The following is an 18,566-nucleotide window of genomic DNA, read 5'->3' on the forward strand; positions in this document are numbered from 1 at the left end:
ATGAATATCTGTAGGCCTGTGCACAGTAACCCTTTATTAAGCAGGAATAATGTAAAAGCTTCATGGAGTTCCAATAGATGAGGATCAAAAGATGCAGGAATTGAACTGCTATTTTTCTTTTGCAAACTATTCAGACCTGTACTTCCATATTTTCCTATGGTGTTTTGCAGGACTAAATCCTTTTTGTTCTGAATATTTGCCTGGTTCTTGATTGGCAATAACCTCAGGTTCTGGTGGTGTCTCCTCCTCATTTCTTACCTGAATGATGATATCAGTGTACATGTGTACTTGTGTCTGTCTGTGAGTTTGTGGGGAGGTTGGAGTATGTTATGAGACGTTAGGAGGCTGAGTATTCTAGAGGATACATTTTCTTGTGGGATTTGGGATCTTATGAACTTATAGGTGAGTAGCAACATGTATGAGATATTTGCAGGATTGTGAAGTTAGATGTTTCAAACTTTCTTGAGAGATAATTTCACATACATTTGTATTAATAATAAATAATAATAATCCTTGCATTTGATACAGCGCTTTTCACGTCTTCTAGACATCCCAAAGTGCTTCACAGAATATACTGTAAAGTGAATTGACTGTATATTTGTGTTCCTTACTCCACACGCCTAATAATAATCTCTCCAAAAACAAAACAACAATAAATTGGTCATTTTCAATCCATGACTGTTTGTGGGACATTGCTGTGCGCAATTGGCGGCCGCATTCGCCCACAAATATACATACAATCTATCTAAATGTTGGAAAACTGCAATCATTGCCTGTGTTCATTTCCACAGAATTTATTAGAATATACAGAATTAATTCAAACCGACTTGTGGTAATTGTCGCATGTAGGGGCAATCTTTCCATTACCTATGTACAATCTAAAGGGATTTTTCATGGTAAGCACACAATGAACAGAACTGTATTGTTGCGCTTGGTAGACACCACTGAGAGTCTTAATTGGAGCACAGTGAGAATACAGGGAGGGGAAAAATATAATAGAACAATGGATATTTGAAGCTTGGAGGTAATAAGAGAAAAGTTCACTGAATAATCAGCTCCAATTCAATAACTAAACAGCACATTACATTACAGTTAACAGGTGATCATACCGAGCATTTTGCACCGCTAGCTGGAAGTGCTGATAATTTTGCATGGGGGAATGAAGCAGGAGCCTTGTTACCAGCTAATTAGGCCAATTAGCAAAGATCATTTCAACGAATTTGTGACTCTACAGCTGAATTTGTTATGGGAGATTTACTGCACTATCGCCCAGCTTTCAGATTCCCGTGTTAGCTATTGGCTCGTAATTGTGCTGATTTCAAGTGAATTTCCTGCCAAGAAGTAAAAAAAAAAGCTGTTTAATTTCTCTGCACTCTCAACTGTCCCCCAGTTAGTGTTTATTTTAAATCAAGCTTGCAAAGAGGGAGGAATTATTCTCCAGGAAAGATCAGATGAGGGTGGGAGGGAGGTGAAGGGTTCAATCCCAAACCTTTTATAAAGACATATATAACATGTCTTTTTACATGTTATATAAAGCTTCATTCCCCCATGCAAAAGTATCAGCACTTCCAGCTAGCAGAATATAAGTTGATCTTTGAAGGTGGCAGATAGATACAGCTGTTAAAACAGCATATGGGATACTAGGGTTTATACAACAACAACAACAAGATTCCATTTATAGAGCGCCTTTCACGTCGGGAGGACGTCCCAAGGCGCTGGACAGTTGGGTCAGGACCCGAGCAGGGGGGAAATGGTCAGGGTGAGGGGAGGGAAGGGAGGGAGCGAGGAGGGGGTAGAGAGTCGAGAGGGGAGCTGAAGGCACGGTCAAAGAGAAAGGTAGGAGGGAGCAAGGCCGTGAATGGCTTTGTAGGTGAGGGTGAGGATCCCCCCTCTGGGGGATGGGGAGCCAGTGGATGTGAGCGAGGGTGGGAGTGATGTGGTCGCGAACAGTGCGGGACAGTACACGAGCTGCAGAGTTCTGAATGACCTGCAGCTTGTGGATGGAGGTGCCAGGAAGGCCGGCGAGGAGAGAGTTCCCGTAGTCCAGCCTGGAGGTAATAAAGGAGTGGACCAGAGTTTCAGCAGCGTGAGGGGTGAGGTAATGCCGTAGTCTGGCGATGTTTCGGAGGTGATGGAAGGCAGTGCCAGTTGTGGCGCGGATATGAGGGAGAAAGGACAGCTCAGGGTCGAACAGAACAGAATTATAAATAGGGGCATAGAATACAAAAGTCAGGAAGTTATGATGAACTTTTATAAAACACTGGTTAGGCCTCAGCGAGAGTACTGTGTTCAGTTCTGGGCACCACACTTTAGGAAGGATATCAAGGCATTGGAGAGAGTGCACAGGAGATTTACCAGGATGGTACCAGGACTTCAGTTATCAGGAGAGGATAGAGAAGCTAGGATTATTCTCCTCGGAGCAGAGAAGGCTAAGAGGAGACTTATTAGAAGTTTTCAAAATTATGAGGGGATTCGATAGGGTGAATAAGGAGAAACTATTTCCACTGGTGGGTGGGTCGGTAACCCGAGGACAGCAATTTAAAACAGTTGTTAAAAGAAACAGAGGGGAGGTGAGGAGAAATTTTTTCACACAGCTAGTTGTTCGGATCTGGAATGCATTGCCTGAAAGGGTGATGGAAGCTGATTTGATAACAACTTTTAAGAGAGAAATGGATAATTATTTGGGGAGGACAAGTTTGCAGGGCTTTGGGGGAGAGCGTGGGGGAGTGGGATTGATTTGGATAGCTCTTTTCAAAGAGCTGGCACAGACACGTTGGGCCGAATGGCCTCCTTCTGTGCTGTATAATTCTATGATTCTACGACGTGACATTTAAGACTCAAACAAGTGTATTTCTGTCTGGGGATAATTATTACATCGCACAACAGATCCCTCCCCCCACCCCCCTCCCCAAGAATAGTATATACAGAAACAATGCCAACCTTGCAGTGCTCCACAACAACAGATAAGAGCAGAGAATTCCACATTATAACCACCCTCCCTCCGCACAAACAACAACAACAACAACATCAAGATTCCATTTATTGAGCGCCTTTCACATCGGGAGGACGTCCCAAGGCGCTGTACAGTTGGGTCAGGACCCGAGCAGGGGGGAAATGGTCAGGGTGAGGGGAGGGAAGGGAAGGAGCGAGGAGGGGGTAGAGAGTCGAGAGGGGAGCTGAAGGCACGGTCAAAGAGAAAGGTCTTGAGACCGGCCTTGAAGGAGGAAAGGGAGGAAGCAAGGCGAAGGCACTGGGGGATAGAGTTCCAGAGCCTAGGGGCTGAAAGGCTGAAGGCCCGGCCACCGATGGTAGGGCGGTTGGGGCGGGGGATGTGGAGCAGACCGGAGCCAGAGGAACGGAGGGTACAGGCAGGTAGGTAGGGGGATAGTAGGTCGGAGAGGTAGGAGGGAGCAAGGCCGTGACTGGCCTTGTAGGTGAGGATGACGATCTTGAATTCGAGAGAATTCGAATTTGAAAGAATATCCCTTCCAAACTCCCCCTTTAAATTTTATTAAGATTATCTTAAATGTTTGTTTTCTCTTCACTGACTCGCCAATGATTAGACAACAGTGTTCAACAAATCTTTTGTGTAGGTTAGAAAAACCAATGATCTTCTCCAACCTGAAATTGCTACTATGTTATTATGTAACACTGTTATTAATAAAACATACTGATGGGTGATGTTTAATTTAAGTTATTATAACCTTATAACTTACACACTCACGCTCCTACATACAGTATCAGTTTATCAGTATCAGTATACTACATATAGTAAGTATACAGTATAGAGTGGCATTTCCCATGTTACTGGGTTGCCAATCATAGGGAGAACTTTTGATCAAGCATTCACTTGATAAATCAGGTTGCCAAGTACTGTCCTTGATTATTTTAAGAGTTCCAACAAGTGCTATATCAAGCTTTGTTCAACAACGGAATCTGTTCTCAGTCTGACCTGATGAAAATAGGCTGTCCCTTTCTGGAATGAGGACACATTATAGTCTGTTTTCACATAGTCCAGGCAGATACTTTCAATACACTATTAGGAAGCTTTCCAATTTCTGAGGTGGCATCTTTCGGATGAATCTTTAACTGAGGACTTGTCTGCCTGTTTCAGGTAGATGTCAAAGATCCTATGACGCTATTTGTAAAGAAAAAGTAGTTTTTCCTGGTGTCAAGGGTAACAATCTATCAAATGAATTGGTCATTCACCTCATGGACTGTTTGTGGGACATTGCTGTATGCAAATTGCTGCAATGTTTGTTTACAAAATCAGTCAATATGCTTAACCATAATCACATATGAGTTATATGTGATTCTGATGTCCTAAATCACTATCAAAATGTACATTTGTCCTTTTAACAACTCTACCGATATTCTTTTGGGGAATAATCATGGCTGCCATCCGAGCCTTTGCGCATGACGCTGATACCATTTAGTGATTCATAGAATCCTAGAATATTACAGTACAGAAGGAGTCCATTTGGCCAGTCGTGCCTGTGCCGGCTCTTTGGGAGAGCTACCCAATCAGTCCTAATTCCCCGCTTTTCCCCCATATCCTAGCAAAATTTTCCATTTCAATTATCTATCTAATTCCCCCTTGAAAGTTGGTATTGAATCGGTTTCCATCACCCTTTCAGGCGTGGATTCCAGACCATTAACAACTCTCTGTAAAAATATGCCTCCTCACCTCCCCTCTGGTTCTTTTGCCAATGATCTTAAATACCCACCTGCCATTGGAAACAGTTTCTGCCTATCTACTCTATCAAAACCTCTCATAATTTTGAACATTTCTATTAGATCTCCCCTAAACTTCTCTGCTCTTAGGAGAAACAATCCCAGCTTCTTTAGTCTCTCCACATAACTGAAGTCCCTAATCCCTGGTACCATCCCAATAACATAACATGTAGGAGCAGGAGTAGGCCATTCGGCCCTTCGAGCCTGCCCCGCCATTCAATCACGGCTGATCTTCTAATCTAACTCCAGCTAATAACCTGACCCTGCCTTATCCCCATATCCCTTAATCCCTTTTGCAATAAGAAATCTATCCCTTTTGCAATATGAAATCTCCTCTGCACCCTCTCCAAGGCCTTGATATTCTTCCTAAAGTGTGGTGCCCAGTGTGATTGTGTCATCTTGTGATCTCTCTCCAGAATTGTAGTGTTTATTATATGAATTTTCCCTCCAATTAGGGGAAGCACTCATACATGGTACAATATTATACTTTATTAGAACATCCCCAAGTAACAATTCTTGTGTGATCCTAGACAGTAACATCCTGTGATGACCTTTGAGGCATTTTGAAATGATAAAAATGCTATATGGGTCCTTCTTTGCAACACTGAGCACATCTTGTGTTACCAAGTTCCACCTTCCCCACTTGTACCTCTAGTCTCACACACATTCTTTTGCGATGTCTATGCTGGAGATTGTGAAACATGCCTGCCCACATGACAGTGATTGAAGACAAATGAGTAATGTTAAATTCTATTCATGAAAAGGCATCCATTTTTAAAAACAATTTTCGAGTTGGGTTTTGTGGCAAGTTCCTGATAGGGAGCTGCCTCAACACGGTTGTTAGTTACACTATAAAAGCATGCTGCCTCATGTAAATCACCTCATTATTACCAAATGCAATAAGCATTCAAGCCAGACCAGTTTGATCTAGAATTTGGGGATGAGCTATTGCATTTTTCTGCTGGTAGCAGTAAAATTAATTCTAGAAACCCAAATTCTCTGAGCTTAAGAGTGGAAGTGACACAATGAAGTTGAAGATGCAGTATTTGCAACAGTGTTTGAAAAGAAAACGTAAATATTGAATCCTGCCAGAAACTGCAACACACCAACCCACTGGAACATCGCATCAATGCAATCTCCTTCTAGGTGTGACACAGCAGTTCTCCTGCAGATCTGCCTGAATGCGACCGGTTTCAATATCTACAAATCATATTGTGGACACTTGAATTTTTGACACCGATATTCATTGTGGGAAGGACTTTTAACTTGAAATATTGCCCTTTATTTGTTGTCCCGTGTGTGTCAATCTAGCTCAGTTGGTAGTACTGTCGCTTCTCAGTCAGACGTTTGTGGATTCAAGCCTCATGTTGGGACTTGGAATTGATAGTCTTAGCTGACCTCCAATGCAGTGCTGGGTAGAGCAGCATTGTTGGAGGTGCCGTCCTTTGGATGAGGTGTGAAACCGAGATCCCAACTCCCTGTTCAGGTGGACATTAATGGTACTAATTGAAAAGAGAAGGGAGTTTCTCCTGGTGTCCGAGCCAACAATCTCTTTAATAAAATTTATCATCATGGCTGTGGTTGTGGGACATTGATTCGTACAAATTGGCTGCTGCTTTCACCTATAAAAAAAATCACTCCACTTTATAATGTTCCTGTGAAGTGCTTTAGGACATCCTCCCAATGTGACAGGAGCTATAATAAATGTAAGGATTGTTAACATTTGCTTTTTTAAAAAAACAGCCTTTATGATGAGATTGGGTGAATATTTCACATTTCCGGTGTGAGTTAACACACAGTATAATGTGTTTGGGGTAATTTTGTAATTGATTAAAAGAAAGACATTAGCTCTTTAGTCAGTATTAACAACAACAATTTGCTTATTTATAATGCCCTTCACATTGGATAACATCTCAGAGTGCATCACAAATAGAGGGTCAGATGCCAAACAAGGGAGAAGAATGAAGGGGAGGTGAAGAAGTACTTTTTTAGGGCTGATTTAAAGACAGATAGAGGGTGAGCAAGATGTACAACAACAAATTGCACTCATATAGCACCTTTCATATTAGGAGGACATCCCAAAGTGCTGGACAGTCAAGGGATTGAACCCAAGCTGGGGATTGGATTAAGGAGGCTGGGGACAAGGTGGGGGATGGGAAGATGACCAAAGGCACGCTCAAAGATAGGGATACAGGAAAGGGGAAGGTCACAGAGATAGGGAGGTGCGAGGGCATAAACAACAACAACAAAATTACATTTGTATAAAGGGAATTAAAGGTAAGGGAGTACGTTAAAGTTGATCCTTTGGAACAGTGGAGCACAAGTGGAGCCTGGTGAGGCCTGGGATGATGGGCATGCAGGTTTTGGTACAAGTGAGGATGCAGATGGTAGAGTTTATACTACAATAAAAGTTTACACATGCCGACTGCACTCAGTAATTGTACCTAATCAACATATTTAATGGTACCAATCATGTACATTGTACTCATTGCACTTAAGGCAGGCATAGCCAGTCTGACAATAAGGTTAACCTTTTGTAAATACAATTTACTTTGAACTGGCTTGCTATTTTTACATAAATCAGAAATCTAGGATCAAAGACAAATAATAATAACTATAATGATAATGAACTTTTCATTTGATATAATGTCTTATCACTTTGACAAGATTGTATATATGTAATGATAGTAACCATTCAAGACTAGGTCCTGGCAGTTTATTCTTTCCAGGGAGGACAGACAGAAACATGGTGTCCCGCATCTAATTGTAAACAGGGTCCCACTGATGGGAATGATCGGGAAACAATTATTTTGTTCCCTAGCGCATTTCATATAATCTGAATTCCCTCAACTAAAATATTACTTTTTGTAATGGTTGGTTTAAAAGAAGAAAAACTCAGGAAATCTTGCTGAAACAGCTCATGTTAAGGGTAAAAGTTAATGTTTTGTGCTGGGTTAAGCAACTGCTGCAGGGTAAAAGAGCCATTTGTTTTTAATCACCTCTTTCTGTTTTCATGCACCTTGAGGGTCAGTATGGTGTTCATGAACACTGGCCAAGGCATCAAAGACACTTATCTCACGTACCTGATGTGTGTGAGCAAAACCAGATAAGCAGCTCAAATTTGAAGTCAAGTTCTCGAAATAGGTCACACATTTCTCTTACGCACAGGAGATGATTTACAGTTGAAACCAATTCCTGTCAACGCATTTTCCCAATATCTTTGTGGATTATGTGCAGAAACACCATAACTTAGAAGAGCTCATTTAAAGGGATGCTTTCTTCATGTAAACAATTTTTGCTTTGTTTAAAAATACGCTTGAATGATGGCTCACTGGGTACGACTCTCATCTCTGGGTTAAATTACAAATATTTGAGATCAACTAATTTGACCAAGCTCAAGTCCAATGAAATACTAAGGGGTGTTGCATGGTCAGAGACATTGTTTTCCAATGAAACATTCAGCGTGATGATACGGAGCCCATGGAACTATTTAGCAGGAAAGCAAGGATGTTGTATAGTTCCCTGGCACACGTTACTCCTTCACCCAGATGGTTTACTCTATTCACTGCTGTTTGCGAAACATTGTTTTCACAGATTAACTGCTGTTTTTGCTTACATAGCAACAACCACTTCACTTCAAAGTAACTCAATGTATGAAGCATTTTGGAAAATTTTGACATGATAAAGACAATATATGCCACGCCAATATAAACAGAATCTGTCCTCTTTAGAAAGGAAAGACTTTGATGTGACCTAATTGAAATTTTCAAGTTTATGAGTCAACTAAGAAAGTTGATCCACAACACCTTGCACTTATATAGCTCTCTCCACATCTCAGAGCTCTTAACAGTGGTGGAGCCTGACTATGAGCGGGTTGGGGGCTGGCGGGGAAGCACGGTTGAAGAGGAAAGTTTTCAGGGAGGACTTGAAAGAGGGGAGAGAGGGGACAAGGCAGAGGGATTGAGAGAGAGTGTTCCAGAGTTTTGGGGCGTAGTGGCTGACCTCCGAAGGTGGGGTGGAGGGAACTAGGGACGAGCAGGAGGCCGGTGCCAGTCAAGTGGTGGCGCCAGGTGGTGGATTGGGGAGTGAGGAGGTCGGAGAGGTAGGGAGGTGCCAGGGAGTGATTGGATTTGAACACGAGTGTGAGGATCTTGAAGTCGATCTGTTCGGTGATTGGGAGCCAGTGAAGCCTGGCCAGAACTTGTGAGATGGGGGTACGGAGTTTGTTCTGAGAAAGTGTGTGGGCAGCAGAGTTCTGAATGAGCTGAATCTTTTGAATAGTGGAGCTGTGGAGAACAGCAAGGAGTGCATTTGAGTAATCCAGGCAGGAGGTGACAAATGCATGCATGAGGGTTTCGGCTGCATTTGGGGTAAGATATGGACAGAGGCGGGCAATGTAGCAGAGGTGGAAGAAGGTGGTCCTGGCCATGGACCAGATGTAGGGGAGCAAGGACAGCTGTGGGTCAAACCAGATGCCTAGATTGCACACTGGTTAGTTTGGTGAGTCTGATCCAAACGATTGTTTCCTGTAGTGAACGATACAAACGTTGGAAATTGAATAGTAAAGAAGGAAGTCAGGAAGAACATTTTGCACAGAGGATAATACATTTATGGAATGGTTAATTTGAGTCGGTCACTGAAGTGAACAGGGTAAGTAGGTTGTAGAGGCAACTAGATGAGTTCTGAACAGGGTTTGGGGTTTCACCTACAACTAGCCACTGCAATTTACAGTAATTCCTGTGAAGTGCTTTGTGATGTTGCAACAACATGATAAGACACTTTATCAAATGCCAGGATTATATATATATACATGTGTACTATTAATTCCCTTGTTTGTGGAGTCCTGTAGCTCAGTGATTGGAGCAGTTGCCTCACAAGCCTGGATTTGATTCCTGGCAGAGCGAAATGTTGGGCAAGTTTCCTTATTCCACACGCCTCTGCTTACCAAGTAGTAAGTAGGAACCCGGTTGTTAGTCGATTGGCATATCGGTTTTCCGGGAGTAATAATTCCTTCAAAAATGATAATAATAAATTGGTCAACTTCAATCCATTACTGTTTGTGGGATACTGCTGTGCATGTTTCGCCCACAAAATATACAGTCAATTCACTTTACAGTATATTCTGTGAAGCGCTTTGAGACGTCTCGAAGATATAAGGCGCTATATCAAATGCAAGAATTATTATTATTGTAATTATATTGCTATGACTACTTTCAGAATAGAATTCTGTGTGGGTGGGGAGAGGGTGGAGGGCAGGTGGCAGGGGAGTTAAGGTAGTCTGGCTCAGTTGGTAGCACCGTCACCTCTGAGTCGGAAGGGTGCAGCTTCAAGCCACATGCTGGTACTTTGAACTAACATAAACAGGATGATAGTCCAATACACTGGACTCAATGAAAATGTAGCTTGATGCTGTGATGGGAGGACAGAGTCTGAATTGGGTTGCAACCTGCTGAGCGGAGTTGCCACCTCCAAGATGCAAAGAAGCAGACCACTGCACCATAGCCACACCCACCAACACCCTAGACTGTGGCTAATTATTTTACCAGTATTTTTAATGCTATTTTCATTTTTTCTTACCTTAATCCTGTGCTTCCACCACTCAGTTGGCTTTGGTGTTCCTCTTCATTGGTTCCCAGTTTCTGATTCCGTTTTTTAACATATCTTTAACATATATTCTTTAAAAACTGTTTACACTACTTGTGCTTGAACTTGATCCCATGCAGTTTTTCTTTTTCATTTGAAGATAAATGTTTTCAAACTGCGTACAGCATAATGCTTCTTAAATCTACTTTTTGAATTTGTATTTGCTGTTTGATTTTGTTCGTGCTGGCAAGTTTTTATTTTTAATGGCTGCACCTTTCTGACATATTTCCTTGAGCATTACAGTACAAAATGTAACAACTATAGGAGGGAACTTGGGGCTATTCGAATAGACAAGGAAGTTTTACATGTAAAGAAAAAGGGGAATTTCTATGTTGTTTTCACGTGTTGTGACCAAAAGTTTCAATCAAGTGAGGTGCTTCATGGTTCATTCACATTTACAGTATCTCCCGACGTGCAAGGTGTTTTATCAAGTGCAAGGATTATTATTATAAATGATATCTAATTAGATTCCTTATCTAGGGACACACAACCAGATCCACATGTTTATGTATACACATGTATACGCACACTGAATATGAGGTGACTGTGTAAAGTCATGCCTCTTGTTTCATTGTGTTTAATTGTGTGCTCAATCAGCACCATATAATGTAAACCAAATAATGCTTTCTGAACACTAAAATAGACACCTCATTATTTCCTCATATTGTTTCTATGGAATTGTCTTGCACAAACTGTTTATTGATAATTTATTTTCATTGTCTACCTCTAATGTCTACAGAAAATTATACATCCAGTTAGTCACAGTGAGTTAAATTGAGTTCTCTTTTAACTATGTAAAAAAAATTCTGTAAATGCATTTTAAATAGATTTGATCAAAAGCTACTATAATGATCAGTTCAACATTACAAAAATGTCACCATACAAACATCAAAAAGTTTAACACTGTTCTACATTTAAATGTATCAATTTTAGTGCAAAAGGAGTACATCTGAAAAGTATAAAAATATGGACAAATTTGATTTAAAAAGCGCATCAGGTTGTTAGAGGTGAGTGTCTGCTATTGGTATTCTCCGGAGCTCTACGATCTGTGAATTAGCAATGCTTCCACCGTCTTGGCTTCCATGGCATGATTCATTGTCACTGACGTTGAGGGCTGCCCCTGTAATATACAGATAATCTCAGCTATAATTTGCAAGAAAATCAAATTGCTCTATCAACCAGTACCTAATCCTCCCATTTATTGTACAGCGATTCAGAACAGAAGACTGTATTCATACTATCAACCCCTCAACTAATAGGCTGGCATTACAGCACCTGTGTCAATGTTGACTGCTGATGTGAGACATCCCCCATGGTTCGCCCACAAGATACACAGTCAATTCACTTTCTAGTATATTCTGTGAATCATTTTGAGATGTATCGAAGACGTGATAAGGCTCTATATCAAATGCAAGGATTATTATTATTATTATTATTATTATCATCATATTTAAGCTTATTGCTGATTGTAGCTGTAACAAACAACCCTGACACATCTCCTTGAAGACTTATACTTAAAGAAGCACTGACTGCAGGCAAGATATTTATAAAAATATTTAGCAAACTTTCTTTGCTTTGGGAAGATAGCAGAATGACACTACTTGCAAGCAGATGCCAATACATTTCAAGATGACCGTTGTAACTCCTGTTCGCAAATTAATGAAAAAAGGTTTGCCAACTAGTTGTCACAAAAATAATAATTCTAATGTGCATACAATTAGTCACAACAAAACATATGGATTTAGTTTGATCCAAGGTCATATTTATCAAAATATTTTTTCCGCATTTTCACAGTTAATATTAAAGGAACTTCTATCAGGAAGAATGTGACAAGCTCAGCCTGATTTATGTTCAATAGAAAATGGATAATAAATGCTTCAATAACTTAAATGCTTCAACATACATGCATGCCATGCACCCAGCTATATCTACAGGTTACTTAAATCATTTGTATCTAAATATTAATTATTTTCTATCAACAGCTTACAGCCACAGACATTTTTTGTAGGTCTTTATTAATTATTGTGTCATTCTCCTTTGGTGCACTCTTCCCTGGACTATGTATAACCGCCAAATTTGCTGCACTGTAAGTAGGGTCTTGGCGGTGCATGAGAGTTTTGCCCCATAATAATAATAATAATCCTTGCATTTGATATAGCGCTTTTCACGTCGGGAGGACCCATGGATATTTGGTGGGGCGGATGGATCGGGGACATGGAGCAGGCCGGAGCCGGCTGAGCGGAGGGAGCGGGCGGGTTGGTAGGGGTTTAGGAGGTCGCAGAGGTAGGGAGGGACAAGACCATGGAGGGCTTTGTAGGTGAGGACCTTAAACTGGATCCTCTGAAGGATAGGGAGCCATTGGAATCGGGTGAGAATCTGCAGCCTGTAGAGGGAGGAGTTGGGAAGGCCAACAAGCAGGGTGTTTGCATAGTCGAGCTTGGAGGTGATGAAGGCATGAACAAGAGTTTCAGCGGCCTGAGGGCTGAGGTAGTGGTGAAGTTGGACGATGTTACGGAGACATAAAAATAAAAATCCTTGTATTTGATATAACACCTTAACCTGTCTTTGAGACGTCTCAAAGCGCTTCACAGAATATACTGTAAAATGAATTGACTGTATATTATGTGGGTGAAACGTGGCAGCCAATTGCGCACAGCAGTGTCTCGCAAAAAGTCGTGGATTGAAGGCACGACATCTCAGTAAAATAAAGATTATTTGAGTTCATTGTGTGCTGATAACCAACACTTTTCATCACCTGCTTATAATGAGAAATCTCATTACAAACAATTGTGTGTGTGGGGGGAGGAAGATAGCTAATCTGTGGTATTTCTTAACGTAACTTCTTTATAAGAGATCAAAGATTTTGCAAATTGAGTCTTTATCCAGTAATTACAAGTGTATCACACTGACCATCAGAGCTCCATTCTGATCCTATTTTGAAGTTGAATTCCCTTGGATTGATGGGAATTATAATTGGGATTCCTTAATAAGAAACATCCTTCAACTAAAAGAACATGTCAACAGCACCAGGAAGCCTGGAAGGATAGCAACTTCATGAAAAGAGATTTGGGAATATCTTTCTTTTGTGAGGGGGAAACAGCTGTGTGTGTTCTCAGGTGCAAGTAACCCAAAAATGATGCACCTCAGTTTGAGTTATGATATAATGAGGAGTATTTTGAAAGAAAGGTTTGTCAAACATTTCTGCCTAAAGCTGATTCATCTTTAAATGAAACCTCATAAGATAGATATGTGATGAAATGCTTTTAGACTGCTTACTGTGTGATTTGACAGCAAACATTTAGTGAGATTATAAATCACTCACCAGTTTTTAACGCAAATATTAAATCATCAAACTCCTGTGACTCCTCATCTGTCACCAAATTGCTGTTGTCATAGGCGCCTGCAGTGGCATAGGTGCTGGCATTTTGGGGGCCTTGCTTGAAGATACTGCTTGTTTGACTGATAGGTCTTAAAGAGGTGCGTTCCCAGTCTGCAGGAATCTAAGAATAGAAACAACTTATAATAATTTAGAAATGGATTGGAAAGAATAGTATGAAAAGAACAAGGTTATTTTCATCTTCATTAAGATTCACATTCCGTTCCACGGGCACATATTCGTTTGGTTAACACATTCCCCTATATTCTTGGCACAGTTACAACAATATCATCCCTATCTTTGAGGCACTATTACAAGTTGAACATCTTTCAATCCAAGGAGAGCTTAATAGAGTTTCTGAAGACATGTTTGTTATGACATCGAATTAAGTGATGTTCAGTTACTTCAAATGAAGGAAAAAACAGATATTTCCTCAACAAGACAATCAAACACAGAGGCTGTAGTCCAACACACACACTGATCACTTACACTAATGGGAAATCCCATGTAAACATGTGGGGAGAAGAGAATTTCTCAATATGTTCCATATTGATAGATCGTTCATCTAGAGGATAATAGTGGAAATTAAAGGATATAGCTATGAGGAGAGGTTATAGACGTTAGCAAATGTTGCAGCAGAGGAGGTTGGATGATGATATGATACAGATGTTTAAGGTAATGAAAGGATTTAAGAGAATTAATCAAGAAAAAACATTTTTGCTGGTAGGGATTCGAGGACAAGAGTGCACAAAATTCACAATTACACTCGGAAAGTAAAAGGAGAGGATCAGAGGAACTTCTCCCAGATTTTTCTTTGGTCAATCAGGTATCGGTATCCATATCAGATAGAGTTCCACATATGTATGCTACCTACACATGGACATTTTCCTGTGGAATGGAATGTGTACTCTGTCACTGTGGGATGCACCCTGCTTACATAATTCTGGAGAGTATTATGTGCAGATTGACAAGAGGCTTTTGGACTTCAGAGTGTGTGTTAAGGGACCAGGGGAGTTTAACTAGCTTAAACTGCAGTTTGCCTTTCAGAGCGCCAACTGGGAAACTTCCCTCTGTTTGTCCAGCTAGGGCCTCCCTACCCATTAAGGCTTTGGCTTGCAGGATTAACTGGAGATGAGTGGGAAGAATCCCTGTTCCTAATGTGAGATTGCTCCTCCAAGTCCTGCCAATGAGACAGGCTGACTAGTCTGTCATCAGCAACGTGCGGGAGTACTTCATCCCCGCCTGGCTCATGAACTGGAAACCGAACTCACAGGTCAGCTCCAAGGAGACCCTGCATGTGCTCTAATCCCACCCTGTCTGAACATCTATATGAAGCACTGGAACAGAGAAAACTATTCTGCACCATCAGTTACAGCATCAGTTTCAAAGCCAAACAAGCAGCTGTTGATTGTGCATCAAATTTAGATTTTTAGCTGAGGTGCAAAGGAGCTTTCAGTTGGATTAAATGGTTATAAATAAGAGCTTCTCATTATGGGAGTCATAACAAACACATGCAGATACAAATCTCACATTCAGTTGCAGGTCAGATACAATCTTCTGTTGGTTTATTTTTGATCTATGGTATTGCTGGCTACACTCCTCCTCAATAGGTATCCAGAAGGCTTTTCAGACTGGACAAATTTTCTACAGTTGTCCAACTGCTCAGATCCAAATATTTTGTAAACAAAATTATATTGAATTTCAACTGCAGGCAAAAATGCACCAAGGGTTCAGCAGCCCCTCATTCAGACACGACTGGATTATATCTTCAGATAGCTCTGAAGCTTTGTTAGCATTCAGAAGCAAGGATGACCAAATCAATTTGCCTTTGACCTTTTTCTTTGATTTCTTTTTTCACCACCACTTCTTCTCGCTAATTTTCTCCCCTTCCCCATTGCTTAAGATATTTTTTCTTCTGTTGGATACAGCTTCACAGATGGCAGTAACCCTCCATACCTCCAGATTGACCACTGTTCATTTCTGACCTTAGTGAGCCTGGTCAGCTATTTCATCTGTGGGAGCATCAAAGCCAAGCCCAATGCTCTCATCACCCAATTACCACACACATGCACCCTCCAGGAGGTCACTCTTTTATGATCAGGACCAGAACCTCAGCTGACCGCCCCCTCCCACTAGCCAAAATGAGTTGAAGCTGATTGTAGTATCCCAATTAGCTTCAACTAACATAATAATAATCCTTGCATTTGATTATCATGTCTTTGAGACAACTCACCCACAAAATATACTGTAAAGTGAATTGACTGTATATTTTGTGGGTGAAACACCGCATCCAATTGCACACAGTAGTATCTCACAAACAGTCGTGAATTGAGTGACCAATTTATTATTATTTTAGTAATTTATTTATTTGAAGGAATTATTACCCTCGGAAAAGCAATCTGCCAATCGACTAACAATTGTGTTCCTACTCACTGCTAGGTAAACAGAGGCATGTGATGTAAGGAAACTTGCCCAATGTTTCACCCTGCCGGGAACTGAACCCAGGTCTCTCGCTTGCGAGGTGAATGCTCTAACCACTGAGCTACAGGACCTCACATAGCCCAGACATGGATTTTGATTCCTTTGTAAATAAGAAAGAACAATATCAGCAGGAAGTTTTGGTTGCCTTGCCAGAATGTAACACTGTCCAGTCAAACACTGACAGACAAGTGAACATGCTGTAAGGTCTACAGCATCCTGGTTTGGACAATCTCAAAGATGCAACTTTTATAGAAGAACGTTTTGCATAGACTCACCCAGAAGCGTACAAGATGTTCAAAACCAGAAGCGTTCTAGCTGGAAGTCAGACTGCAGACACACATTAATGAGGAAGCCAGCTGCCCTGTTTCTGCCCACTACATTCCCTCCCAAGTGCTGTGGTGTTAGTTTCCTATCACTGATGTTTACAGACATTTGAAAATTTCCAATTTCATAGGATCAGTTGCTTAACCTTTGGCTGCACTTGTCGTAAATACAAATGACATGTGTGCTGCTGCAAAGTGTAAAGGAGCAAATCATTTTATTAATTTAGGGCCCCTCTTTATCTTTCTAATCCAATTTCTCTGCCTTTTTTCTACACCCTTTAAAACCCTAAGTTCCCCCTACCTCTACTGTTCCCTCTGCTCAGTGGACTCTGGCCTGCTTCACGTACCCCGCCTTGCCCACTATACCACTGGTGGGCGGGCCTTCAGCCACTCTGCCCACAAACTCTGAAACTCCATTCTGCAGTCCCTCCGCCTCTCTCCCTCCCTTGCCTCCTTCAAGACCCATCTCAAGACCCTCCTCTTCGACTGTGCTTTCAATCACCCTCCTTATCACACTGCCCTCCACCCTCCCTGATTCCGACCCCCAGCTCGGGTTCCGAAACACTGACTGTCCAAGGCAGTCTCCCATCGTAAAAGGTGCTATACAAATATAATTTTGTTGTTGTTCCCAATATTTATAATGACATTCTGGGTGAGAAACACCTCTTACAGTAAGTATAATGAGTTTAGAATGCAAACTTATCATAGAATTTTTCTGGATGGTGCTTTTTAATGTAGCATTCTGAGAATAGGGACGGGAAAGTCTTAATTGTCATTATCTATACTAATAAAGACAAAATGTCTGTATCTGTCCACCAATAACGCAATAACTGATTAATGTTCAGACATGATTTATATCTTATATCTTAACGGCCTTGCAAGCGAGAGTGTCATGGGCATATTTTGTTTGGGGATCGCCTATCATTGATATGATATCATTTACATCATAAAAAATGTATTAAAATATGCTTTAAGCACCAAAAAAGTATACACGGTATTCTGCAACAGAGTAGTGACAAAAGTCATACAACTTTCTAGAGAGATACATCTATACTAATAAAGATGAAATGTCTGTCTGTGTGTCTGTCCAACCGATTGACATAGAGGCCCCAACAGGAGTCCTCCCACAGGAGTGCTCCCACTGAGTCTTACCACTGAATCCTCTCAAGAGGATTCCTCCCACAGGAGTCCTCCCAAAAGGATACCTAAGTAAATATGTGAATGAGGAATGCTAATGAGTTCAATAGCATGTTTTCTTAATCTTAAGGGATAAAGATGCCAAAGAAGTGAAGATCAAGCCTTTCAAGGACAAATAAAAATGCCCGACGAAAGAGAGAAGGACGATTAAATGAAACTGGTTGCAAGTGTAGCTGCAACAGGTACATCTAGTTCATAAATAATTCTTAGCAATAGTAATAAAAAATGCAGAAAACAAATTAAATGAACTCTAAATCAGCAGGATTTAATTAATAGAGAGAATAATGAATAATGTGCTTTTGTACAGTGAGCAATTTATGTAGTCTGAGGGAATTGAGCACACTTTGACTGAACATTCTGTAGTTATACAGCATGTTGTGTCTATGTATTGTCTGCAAAAACACAGCACATTGTGTTGATGAGCAATCTGCAATGATATAACAAATTGTATTTGTGTACAATCTGCAATAATACAGGATTGTGTCTCTGTATATGAAAGAAGAAACCAGCTGAGCTGTATCGATGCTACGTTGGCAAACTAATGACTATCCATCCCATTCCTGAAACATAGTGGTTACAGAAGGAAAACCAAACCAGAAGCCTGTAGTCCAGGTTCCACTCAAAAGCCCTTGAAAATCATACAGTATGACTAGTAAGAAAGAAGCGGTGCTTGCTATCACAGACAAGAATATCACACTCACTGATTCATGCAGGCAATCAGGGCAATTTCTGCCACAACAAACCCAATTCTTAGTATTGACTTTGACTGTGATTTAGACTATACTGGGAAAACAAAATATATTTCAAAGTGA

The 18,566-nt window shown here is 40.9% G+C and overlaps 1 protein-coding gene across 1 annotated transcript in view; it reads right to left on the minus strand.

Annotated features, from left to right (window-relative positions):
• Positions 1 to 11,194: 11,194 nt before the first annotated feature.
• The window catches only part of adgrv1 (adhesion G protein-coupled receptor V1), a 260,965-nt gene continuing 253,593 nt past the window's right edge, over positions 11,195 to 18,566 (minus strand). The window contains 2 exon segments of the mRNA XM_042346991.1: positions 11,195 to 11,497; positions 13,700 to 13,877. Of these exon segments, the coding sequence (XP_042202925.1) occupies positions 11,379 to 11,497; positions 13,700 to 13,877 (297 nt within the window). The 3' untranslated portion in view covers positions 11,195 to 11,378.

This window comes from Callorhinchus milii, unplaced genomic scaffold, assembly GCF_018977255.1.
Source record: "Callorhinchus milii isolate IMCB2004 unplaced genomic scaffold, IMCB_Cmil_1.0 Scaffold1, whole genome shotgun sequence".
In the NCBI taxonomy this organism is placed as follows: domain Eukaryota; kingdom Metazoa; phylum Chordata; class Chondrichthyes; order Chimaeriformes; family Callorhinchidae; genus Callorhinchus; species Callorhinchus milii.